Source organism: Plectropomus leopardus, chromosome 6, assembly GCF_026936395.1.
Source record: "Plectropomus leopardus strain MGB_pleo_1.0 chromosome 6, ASM2693639v1, whole genome shotgun sequence".
Classification (NCBI taxonomy): Eukaryota; Metazoa; Chordata; class Actinopteri; order Perciformes; family Serranidae; genus Plectropomus; species Plectropomus leopardus.
In genome coordinates, this window is record NC_142181.1 from 12,193,740 (window position 1) to 12,206,353 (window position 12,614).

The 12,614-nt window shown below is 39.7% G+C and overlaps 1 protein-coding gene across 2 annotated transcripts in view; it reads left to right on the top strand.

Annotated features, from left to right (window-relative positions):
* lekr1 (Leucine-, glutamate- and lysine-rich protein 1) overlaps positions 1–12,614 on the top strand; it is a 90,649-nt gene that overhangs the window by 49,254 nt on the left and 28,781 nt on the right. The window contains exons 6-7 of one of the 2 annotated variants that reach the window (XM_088078777.1): positions 3,428–3,509; positions 11,779–11,856. In XM_088078777.1, the coding sequence (XP_087934903.1) occupies positions 3,428–3,509; positions 11,779–11,856 (160 nt within the window). The remainder of the gene's footprint in view (positions 1–3,427; positions 3,510–11,778; positions 11,857–12,614) is intronic. The other variant, XM_088078778.1, reaches the window with a different exon arrangement.

A 12,614-nucleotide genomic window follows, 5' to 3' on the forward strand; every position in this document is an offset into this window, starting at 1 on the left:
TCTGAAGGACCCTCACAGACAACTCTCTCAATATACAATGCGCGCGCACACACACACACATGCAGTTCTTTGACACACTCCGCTACCCATGATGCTAGCCTGTTGGCCGGGCAAACAACTCGTCAAAAACCCACACAGAGCCTTTGTCTGTTTGCTTTTTTTGGCTGCCTTTTTGCTTTGTAAAACAGCTAGGGCTTAATAATCGTAATACTAACGCAACCTTTTTTTTATTATCTTAAATCAGATTCTCATACAAATCTATTGCAAACACCACTGAAATAAAATGCACAGATCAGGTATTTTCTTTAAGAGAACCCACCAAACAATGGGAAACTCTATAACAAGTATGTTTGATGAATCCCTCTGCACATAATGTCCTTGAGGAGCCAGTACATGTAAAAGCCATAGAGTGATATTTAATAGGTCTATATTAGCTAGTGATAGGAACACAGATTTTACATTCTGCAGTGGCCAATCCCTTCTTGTTTTAACTCTGCAGAAAAAAAAATAAACAAAAGCCATGTACAGACACTATCTGGAAATTTACTTGAATATTCATTTATTATAGGGTTATAGTGATGTATTTGATGATAACATGCATCAGAGCAAAGTGACTATCTGCCAAGGTCAGAGCTGGGCTTTGAAATCCACTTGACATACTGGTCAAATGGTATAATTACAACTTCCAGATCCATCATGTAATGTCATCGGCGCCCAAAACAACTTTTTCCACATAGACTTACATTGTGTGTCTCCAAATAATAGGTTAATATCTTTGTAGGTACATTAGCTTCCCAGTCACTTAAATAGCTCTTACATATTTAAATCATTATGTCCTAAAACTTATACAATTCACCTGAAAAGCTGAATCCAGAGTCACTGTCCTACTGTTATGTGAGCGAGCCCAAGATCGAGCAGCTTTGAGGCTGGGTTGGGGGAGACATTAGTGTGTTAGCTTTAGCATAAAATATGGGGGATTCAGATAATTTTTTCACCCCAAAGTCAAACTTTTTATGGCTTCATGCGCCATTGAGCATTTTTATAGGAATAAACCTGACCCCACCTTAACCACTGTATGCAGTTTTCTTTATACATCAATGGTAGCTGTGAACAGGTAATTAATTAATTTACTTGTGTATTATATCAATGAAAATACAGAATACTAAAACAAATACTTACTTGACCACTAATACTGATATTCTGATACAGCTGCTAACCGGACAAGCTTCTGTCATATCATTCAGTCGTCTACACCAACCATGTAAAGTCCTCATGTCTTGAAGACATAGGCCAGTATGTAAATATTTCTAATGAAGACTGTGATGTTCACAACAAAAGTAATGTTTCCAGAAAAGTAGTCGTGTGTCTCGAGTGATTAACTATTCAGACTTGGAACTTAAGTGCTTTTCTCTTGCGTGATATCCACTTCTGCCTGGAGCTGCAGTGAGTCCAGCGCTACAGTCTGACAAGTCGTTGGCCTGACATAGAGCTAAATATTGCAGTTAAGCATTTCTTCCAGGTCTGTTTCTTAATAAATGCATACACCAGCCTAGAAACCTGTTATGTAAATTTAAACGTGCAGAGCAAAGTGACACTCCCTACCTTTGCAAGATCACAGCATGTTCAGAATCAAGCAAGGAAAAATTAGCCATTTAGCTGACAACATGCCCACTCAGACTGTCCTCTTTATAATATTCATTTATATTTTTAAGGACTACTGTGTTTATTAAATGCTGATTTGTATCTTGCCTTCTACAGTAATACAGGGCTCATGACTGGGACCAAAATTGGTGGTTGCTTTCATGCAGGTGCATGATGATCATTATCAGTGGTGCCTCCACCAGCACTTAGTGAGCATGTTCATTGCGGCATAGCACTTTTCAAAACAATCCATTTATCATTGCCATCATCCAAAAATAAAGTGGTCTAAAGCAGTTTATTTTTAAAAAACAAAATGAGGAGAAAGAGGAGGATTATTTGGAAGGTAGGGACAAAGAGAGGTTCCGACTGAGGCGCCACTGATGATCTAAGTGGAGGCAGGGAGACTGACTGAGCCAGTGAAGAATTTAAAGTACAACTTTCAACCACAATGGCTAACGAAGTACTCGCATTTGCGCTAGGAGGGGAAAGCAATGCTATTGATTGCTGCACTGAAAAACAGGGTACAACCAAACCATGTGCTGGTGCAACCAACTGACAAAGTTAGTAGCCTCAGTGCTAATACGACACTGTGAAATCTGACAAGTTGATCTTACTGAAAATAATCTTGGTAACCAGTTTATTTTTACTTGTACTTGAAATTTAGTTGTATTTACTTAATTTTCTGAAGTTGTGGAACTTAAAACTGACAAGTAAAATTAACTTGTACTTTTTAAGTGTGAGCAACTTGCCAATGATGATGTTCTGCAAATGAGATCTGCAAGTTCTGTTTTCTTAACATGTTAAGGAATATACAAATATTATTGACTAGTTTACAACCAGGAGAATACAGATATAAAGTGCAGTGTACTTGGTTTACTAAAGTTGCTAAAACTTAAAAATAACAAGTTTAATTAAATCAATCTTTAAGCTGCAGCTTCACAAAATTATTCAAACATAACAATTTTACATAAACTTTACCATTAGATATTAGGTTAACATATATTCAGTATTATTAATAGTTATATTTACTGACATTTTTCAAGGCAATTGGCTTCCTCGATTTTTTAAAAATTAAAATAAACTTGTCAAATTTTACAGTGCAGTAGAAAAGCTAGTGCGGCACCCTGAAATTATGTTATTCTTGTATGTTTTTTATATTGTATCTCATTTGCTGTGTACACACAGTATCATAACTGTCAGGGGGAAATGGACAGAAAGTGAAGGAAACAGAAGCAATGCAGCAGCTACTTTGTGTCAGACACACAACAACAAAGACTGCCAGATTGTGGTGTTCAGTTTCATGGTTTCATTTGAGCACAAACTCCCTCATACTCCCTTCTTGTCATCACACTCCTTCTGCTCTCCCTGTCTTTATCATTTCCAACTGCTTCCTTATTTTTCGGTTTCCCACCTTTTCATCCCTACTGTTTTTCACACTCGTCCTCCTCACCTCTTGGTGCTCTCGTGGTTCTGTCTCGAACTTCTGTCTTTCTTTTGTTCCCTCTTCTACGCCTCGTTTTGTTTCTCCTTCCAATCTTGATTCATTTGGTGTAGGGTTTCCTCTATTGCTCAAGTGTGAAGTAACAATGTGATAGAAAACTCTGCCTACTGTACCTGTAAATCATACGGTGTAACAGCCTCTGGTGACAAGCCTGGCTTTGAGCTGGTGTTATATGCAGGCAAGCTTTTGTAAGCTTTTACAGCATCTTCATCGTGTCAAGTAAACTCAAATCTGTGTGTGTGTGTGTGTGTGTGTGTGTGTGTGTGTGTGTGTGTGTGTCAACAGTGCTGAGAGAGGAGCTTAAACATTCCAGCGTGGAGTTACAGAAAATGAGAGAAGAGAAAGAGCACCTAACTCAGCAACTGATGTAAGTGTCTACAGTATGCAGTAAAACACACACACTCACAAACATATATTAAAAACATGCACATGGACAGATGGGGACGCAGGTGGATTTTGGTATGTGGAGTATGTCGGGTGAAGAACAGGTCACCGCAGGGCTTGGCTCTATGGATAATTTTCCTCTACCAATCAAAACCTTCTGAACAGCTGGCACCGCCCAAACCAGGAAATGCTCACGTTCCACATACCGGGCCTGCTAAGCTGCAACAACAGGGGATTTGACTTTTATACACTCACACAAAGGTCTAGTCAGAGGTTTAAGACTTCAGAAAAAAATATGCCCCTGTGGCCTTTTGAAAATATGCTGATGACATAGCTCTATCAGTTCAAACACTTTGCAGCATCTTTGACATTTTTTGCCTATTTACCTGGCCTGCAAACACAAATACACACACACACACACACACACACACACACACACACACACACACACACACGACATACCCCCTCAACACATACTGAGAGTTTCAGCAAATCACATTAATCAGGGTTTTTCAAACACCTAAATTTTGCAAGTGCCCCAACCGCAACACTTTCAAAGTTGTGAAGTATATTTGAATGAAGCATATTTTTTAGCCCCACTAATGGCATCACTTTATTGATGGCAATGTCAGTCATTTTACCACTTTAGTCCAGGCTGAAATATCTCAACAGTTATCGGATGGATTGCCACGAAACTTTGTACAGACAGTCATGGTCCCCACAAAACGAATGCCGCTGACTTCAATAACCCCTCTGACTTTTCCCCTGTGTATTTAGCACTATCATCAGGTCAATAATTTTAATTGGCCAATAACTTGGTTTGTGACTAAATACATGCAAAACTAATGTCATCCCTTAGCTGCACTTTTTTATTTAATGTTAACAAATTAGCTAATGTTAGTCGCTGAAGCTAAGCTAAGAGAGTGAATATAATGAACATTTTACCTGCTAATAATTGAGCTTGTTTACATAGTCACGTTCCCACTGTGCTTGATTACAGCATCGCAGAGCTGCTAATATGGCTGCACAATCTTAGTCTTGTTAATGAAATTCTCAAGAGAACAGCTTCAAATGGGTTGTATAATGATTATTATATATTTGACATTTTACTCAAACATATCAAAAAGATGTCAGTTCATCTGTCTTGAAAAGTGCTCTGTGTTACCCCATGTTGGGTTCTGACTCCATTTTTTAATTTTTTTTTCAAAGGCTGTAAAGTAAATTATGGCACAGCCAGAGCATGTGAGTGGAGTGTGAACAGAAGGATTTTGGATGGAGCACAGAGCAGATTTGTATTTTTATTTATTTTTTTATCTTGTGCTCCAATTTTGCTCAGGTACCACTCCACACCATGAGATCGAAGTATGCCCGACCCAGAATGCATCATTGTTGTGCACAAACACACTATTTGCAGAAGGAGTTTGCCAGTGGTGGAAGAAGTATTCAGATTCTTTGCTTAAGTAAAAGTACTAATACCACACTGTGAAAATACTCTGTTACAAGTAAAAGTCTTGCATTGAAAATAGTACTTAAGTAACTAAGTAAGCATAATCCGGAAAATGTACTTAAGATATTAAAAGTAAAAGTACCCAATGCAAAAAATCAAAAACAAAAAACAAACCCACCAAAACTACTCAGAATTATTTATAAATAATTAAAAAACAACCCCAAGCAATTAAAAAGGATAGAAAAAGATCCATGTTGATCAAAATAGCATTTATTTTTTTGATTAATCAACTAATTGTCTTAGCTGTAGTTGTATAAACTGTTTGGTAATTTTATGTGTAACAATTGTTTTTTTATAAACCCTTCTTGTGTATTTTATGCAGAAATCTGAATTTCTAAAGAAAGAAACTACTGTCAGATAAATGGATCAAGTAAAAAGTACAGTATTCCCTCCAAAATTTAAGTATAAAGTAGCATGAAAAGAAAATACTCAAGTAAAGTAAAGTACAAGTTCCTCAAATTTATACTTACGCACAGTACTTGTATAAATGTACTGGGATTTACAAAGTACTTTCAAAAGGAAATAGAGAATGATTTCTGTGGAGTGGGGTGCCATAGAGTTGAGTGCAGAGTAATATTAAGCAGAGTGGCCTGGTGCAACTTTGAGCGAGGAGCTGAAATTTTCACTGCTCTATTCTGCTCACATGCTCTGGGCACAGCACAGTAAAATCTTAATATTTTAAGTTTGTACAAACAGAATAAAAAACAATGTCCTTCTTACCCACAGACACACTTACTCCATGCACATAGTATGCTGGCTATGTTTGGTTATCTCAAGCACAAAATGCTTGAGCTGGTCACTGTTTTGCCATCCATTAAAATATTTCTTGTTCTTTTACTTTCAAAGAATTCTAAATGGAAAAACTATTCCATATTTGGTCATCTCCTGATGCTTGTTTGCACTCAACGGTGGCAACCCTTACAAATGTTTGCACACGTCCCACAGTCTGAGTTATAGTGTTATTACTATACGGCAGATGATGCTTTTGAATCTTGTTTGTGATGTGGTTTATAATATTTGAAAATTTACCACTTCAAAAGTGCACACACACACACAGTCAAACACAAACAGAAAGGCACACATCCCCCTACACACAAAGGGAGTAAATGTTAAATGTTGCTGCTATCTGATAGTCAGAACATTAAAGGACTACTTGACCTGACAGACTGCAGATGAAGCACTCATTTGCTCACTAATGTTTCCTCCTTCTTCCTCTATAACTTCCCAATCAGTCTCTCTTTCTCGCTCCCAAATTTTCTTGTCAAACCTTTTTTTTTGACCTTTAGAAATTATTGCTCTCTCTCTCTGTGTCTCTTATCTGTTTCAAAGTGCTGATGACTTTTGTTTCAGGAAAGGCTATTTCACGCAGAATGACTGGTGGAGTTGAATCTGTATTTATACATGACTATTTGATTAGATAATGTAAGTCGAGGTGAATGCACCATCACCCATTAGAAATTAAATATGGAGTATCAAGATAATGTCACTTTTTTTAATCACATACTGGTTGCCAGCATGCTTTTATATCAAATACCACTCAATTCATGGAAATGACCTGTGCTCAATCCCTTTGTTACTATCAAAAAGAAAAACCCATGTATTGACCCCCTGCCCTTTGCCCTGCAACACATATTGTACATGCCACTGTGTGCATGTACCAAACACCAATTTAAATTCATGTGTGTTTCTGTGCGTGTGTGTGGAATGTGCACGTCCATCCAATACAGGGATCAGGGCTGAGACAGGGTGGATGGAGGGGATGTTTGCAGTTGCACGCGACCCGACCAGACATATGGACATATGCTTTAGGGAGACTCAGCCTTAAGGCCATGCATGATGAGGTGTATGTAGAGAGGGAGGAGGATAAGACAAGTGTACTCTAGGCTGTGTGTGTGTGTGTTTGTGTGTGTAAAGGATTGTGGAGAGGGAAAACGGGGACTCATCTATCTAAGCAGCTCAACACTGCTGTCTAATGTCTACACAGCAGCACTGAGCTTTAAACTGTTGGCTGTTTTTGCCTGATTTTGACAAATTAAGACAAATTCTTTTTTTTTTTACATAACTTATTCGAAAGGGCAATCTGTCAATTCTTAGGACCTTAGGTTCTGAGATGCAATAAATAGACACACCTAGTATGAGAAATATAATTAGAATTTAAAGTACTGTGATGTATGTACTGTGAAACCTGTATTGACATCAGTTTTGTTGTGCTGCATTCAGATGCTTTTTACAGGCTGTTTAGCTGTTATTTTTTTTACTGGTGCTTATGTAACTGAAAAACAAAGACTGAAAACGAATTTCCCCTTGGGACAATTAAGGCTACCTTTTTATACCTATTTATACCTTATACCTTTATACCTATTTATCTAGCTAAAAAAATTGTAAAAGGTGACGATAAAATTACCCAAAAAATTGTTTTAAAAAAGAGGAAAAGAGAAATTATTACTATTATAAAACTATCCAAGAAACTGGGAGGAAGAGAAAACTATATTTACAATAATTTTAGATTTAAAATTATGTTACAGAAATATATAATCAAATACAGAAAATAAATATATATATCAGGTCATTTTCATTCTTTTTTTTCTTTTTTACATACTTTCTGGTTATTTTCTTTTAACTTTGATATTACTGTTTTTGCATTTTTTCAGCACTGTTTTGCTCAGTTGCTTGTTGCCATCTCACCACGTTTTTGAAAGAAATCTAACTGAATTCTGAATCTGAATGATTTTTCTGTGTGTTACATGAGGCAGACAGTCAGGCGAGGTCTAGACTGTAGTCCGGATGGGACGCCTGAGCTGATTGGCTAACCCTTCTTTCACTGTCTAGTTGATGCTTATTGGTCACTTGTTCAAACACCCTTTTTCACAGCTGCTCTGTGTGTGTGTGCGTGTGCGTGTGTGTGTGTGTGTGTGTGTGTGTGTGTTTGGTATCCTTCCTGTTTCATCATACATCATATCAGCTGCAGAGCTTCCCAAATCTGTGATGCTCGCTCGAGATCCAAGAACAAAAAGTACTAGTTTATCTATGTGTAAGAGGTGTTGCCATGACAACTGCCCAACCTTTGACCCCCACCTCGATCAAACATCAGCGTTCCGCACCTGTTGCGATGCTGTGGCGCCAGCCCCATTGCCTTAGAAACGCACATACACACATATTTCAGGGGCGGACTAAGGACAGCGCGGCTGTGGAATCCTTCTGATCCGAGCATGCAATCTGATCAGCATGCCAGAGAGACACTCAAGGGCAGCTTGTTTTGTCATGACTGTTTTGACACACACGCACGCACGCACGCACGCACGCACGCACGCACATTGAACCTGGGACCTTTTCACTGAGAGGCAAGACAGTGCTAACTACTACACCACCATGCTGCTCCTTGTATTTTTGTTTACAAAATCCAAAGTATTCCCACACCAAAGATTTATTCCTATTTAAATAATGTCATTGTCATCTTTTTCTTGGCTGCTTAGATGATCTGCCTTGCGCAATTTCACAGTGACACAGAATTTCAAAATAAAGTTGTATCTTAAAGATGATGATACGGAGGACAGCCTTCGCCAAAACGGATCACAGAGAGCATCACGAACCGTTTCCTGTATCGTCTGGAGCAGCATCCTGCTTGATTCTGATTGGCAGGAGTTGTTGAACTCATCCTGTCATTGGAGGATGAACACATGGATGATCTTACACAGACGCAGGCCAGGTTGAAAGGCTGGATTAGAGGGAAGAGAGGGATAGATGAAAGACAGGATGGATGCACTGAGCAAGGGAGGAGAGATGAAAGAGTGGATGATGGAATGAGTGAAGGTCAAGAGAGAAAGAGCAAAGGATTGATGTGACTGATGTGATACAGCTTGTTTTCATAAGGCTGATGCACACTGGCTGCTCCGTGCATGTGTGTGTGTGCATGTGTGCATTGAAGTGTGTGTGCGTGCACCGTGTGTCTCTGTGTCTGTGTGACTGTTGGCAGTAAAATAATTATTGATCCCAGGGTGTATCCAAGGACCTCATCAGATCTTGCTCTGCCTTTTGCTTGACACACACACACATGCACACACAAACACACACACACACACACACACCTCTGTCTCCTGTTTATCTCATATTTGATAAAATCAGTCACAGCCCTTCAGGAAGGAGGACATTTTTTTTTCTTTCCTCTTTCTTTCTAACATAAAAAACCTTACCCCTCTTGTTTCTCTCTCTCTCTCTCCGTCCTTTGAGCTCTGTTATCATGTGAGCACACGCCACACAAGAAATGGTGTTTTCCTGAAATGCAGAGAGTTTTTTTTCCCTCTGATGTGGCTGTTTGGTATTTTGGTGACTTGCCATACACCACAGTGGAAAGAGAGGCTCAGCAGGGTGTTACTGGTAAATTACAATTACTGTGTCAAGATTTACCATGTTTTTCGCTGTCTGCCACCTGTCTTCTGGGCCAGATCAACAGCAAATTACACTCAATTTTCTTCACTTAAATTTGTATTGGCACACCCACATATTTTCTTTACTTTTGTGATACTTTTTTTGACTGGCTGAAACATCTAATTACACAAAAATGTATTTTTTTGTAATCCTGATTATGACCTAGAAGACAAAGTGAAGATTAATGTTGGATTCTTATCGGCATCTGTCATTCGCAACAGCTGATTAAGTCTCTCTACAGCCAGCTGAAGGCGGCAGGTATGCGTTCCATCTGCAGTCTGTAATTTGAGTGAAATGCGTTGTCAAGCTGTGATTACGCATGGCGGATGTATAATGAAGTCTTGCACAACCAGCAAACTTCTCCACTCCTGAAAACATTACTCTGGTTACGATTAATCATCCTACATAGTTTCTTAGTTTATGCAGTGCAAGTTATTATGAGTAGAGATGGTGACATCTTCAGGTCACTTTAGACTCACATGGAAATTCATAAGACAAATTTACACTTAAAACCCTCAGGAGCCGGTGATTGTGACCTGCCCCCAACACTCCCACTAATAATGTATTATAATAGACTCATCTTAATCTCACCTTGTTTCCATGTGCACACCGGGTACATCACTTGCCTGCAGCCACAAAAATACCCAGTGCACTCCTTCGGTGCACAGTGCACTTGACTGCACTTTGAACCCTGTGCCTTACAGTAATTCACAAAACACTCCTTCTGTTTTACATTTCTTTTTCTCTCTACTCCCTTTTCACCTCTGCAAAAAAAGAAAGAGAAGCAGTGGATAAAGAGTAGTGGAAAACAGCAGCTGGGAGTCAGATATCATGTCATCTCTGACCTTGAGGGCAGAAAGAGGGGCGAGACAGAGAAAGATGAGGGATAGTTAAGTACAAACAGTGTGCTGTAGCTAAATAGGCAGAATGTAGGAGCACTCAGGGGCCTGCTCTAAATCACCAGTAGCTGTGACAGCACAGGAGGAAAAGAGGGTTGAGAGAGAGACAGAGAGAGAGACACAGAAAGAGAGAGAGACAGGAAATAGGATGGAGATGTTTTGATGAGCTGTACAAAGAGAGAGAGAGGCTAATAGCTGCTGCCAGACAGCTGTGAGTGTATTACGCTGATTGTGTGTATCTGGACCTTTCTTTCTGTACTTCTGTTTGTGGCCTACATATCGTCACTGTTAAATTATGAAAATATTGATATTAATATTTTAAAAATATCATTAAATGTGTCTTCCAGCGTCAAGATGTTTAGTTATACACAGTAAAGGAAAAAAAGCCAGCCAGCCCAGAATCTGTTAAGATGACGATATAATGAATTATTAGTAGTGATGAGCTGCACTCTGTTTTGACTGAATCCACTTTAGTAAAAAAATGTAGAAATAATTCCACCCAGTTGCCAGAAAAAGTCTGTTGTAGATTGGCAGTGAAAACAGGCCGTCTGCCTGTGAGCTTAGACGTGCGAGCCCTCTCACTCTGTATCCTCATTGCGTGTGGCTGCAAGGTCACAGGGCTAGACAGCCAGCTACACACTCACACACACACAAACACATTAACTGATCATGCCGCCAGAGAGGGGATTAGGCTGGGAAGCCGACAGGGTTAGAAGGGTTAGGGTAAAGTCTGCTTGTGTGTTTGTGTGTGTTTGTGTGTGTGTGTGTGTGTGTGTGTGTGTGTGTGTGTGTGTGTGTGTGGGTGGGTGGGTGTATGTGTGTGCACAGGAGGCTGGAGTACCACATACTGTCATGGCACGCAGAATTAGAATTAAAACTGATTTCCAATTTACTTTCTCAAGAGCGAGGCAACAGCTGCGCATGGAGGAAGAGGTGATTTCAAAAACATAGCCGCACACATGCACATAGCTTATTAACTTTGAATGTCAAAAAAAAAAAAAATAAGAATGACTCAAGGAGAGCTGCTCAATTGTAAAATGACAACCAATAGCATTTTCTAAGCCCAAAGAATTATATACAGGAAGCTCTCTTGAACTTTTGCTGATCCCAAAGGGAGAATTCATTGTTAAGTTTCTTCCATGTGGAGTTTCAAGCGTAGGAGTACACAGTATGGATTGAGTGTCTTGCTCAAGTACTTTTCAATGACACTTGGAAATGTAAAAAAAAAAAGTAAAAAAAGTAAATATTATATTTCCACATGCCTGAAAGTGAACTGTGGGTATGATTATGTGAATTACATTTTATGGAAAGAAGACAGATTACTTTATCTTTTTGCTTTGTCAGTCTATCTTGGTCATAAATTTACTGACTCAACAAATGGTGAAAACTGAGAGACCATGCCATGCACTTTGTGTCTCCAGGGAGCAGAGAAGACGGAGTGAGGAGCAGCTGTCCCAACAGAAAGACTGTGAGAACGAGCACAGGGAAAAACTACTCAGGTAGCGCTCCTCTTTCATTTTCTCTGCACATCTCGTGATAAATTCCCCTCACTTCCCTTCTCAAACTTTCCCACAATCCCTGTACTCGTCCCAGTCATTGTCCTCCAAATCATCGTCTTCCTCTGCTTCGTTTCTCTTCTCCATCTCCTTCCTCTCAGAGAGAGGTGGGGATATTAGTGTCAGCTGAGATCTGCTCTTGGATCAGTTGAGGAGATCTTAGGCTCCATAAAGTGCCAGTGACACAGTGGAGAGTCTCGTGTGAGGCTGGTGCAACAGATGGAAGCACTCCTTAGCTGGCGTGGAGTCATGTTTCTCACACACACACACACACACACACACACACACACACACACACACACACACACACACACACACACACACACTCATCTGTGCACAGAGGCATGCACATATTGTAGATATGCAGAGGCACCTCGATTAGAGTTCATCATCCTAATACGCAGGCAGACACATGTGTGCACACACCCAACCCACATGCGTACACCCACAGACAGACATATACACACAGAGCCTCTCATCTTTCCGTATGGGCGTTACATGTATGTGGGGTGTGTGTTTTTTCACATGGTATCTGCTGGTATTCTTTTTCTAAGCCACTGGCAGCCTGGTGTGTTCAATTACACTGTCGATTTATTTCCCTTCCCACACAGCAGTCTCTGATCTCACCCTCTGGCTCCCATACAGCTCCACATATGATAGCACTCCACTGGGGGGGATGGAGGCTATTTCAGAAGGGATGA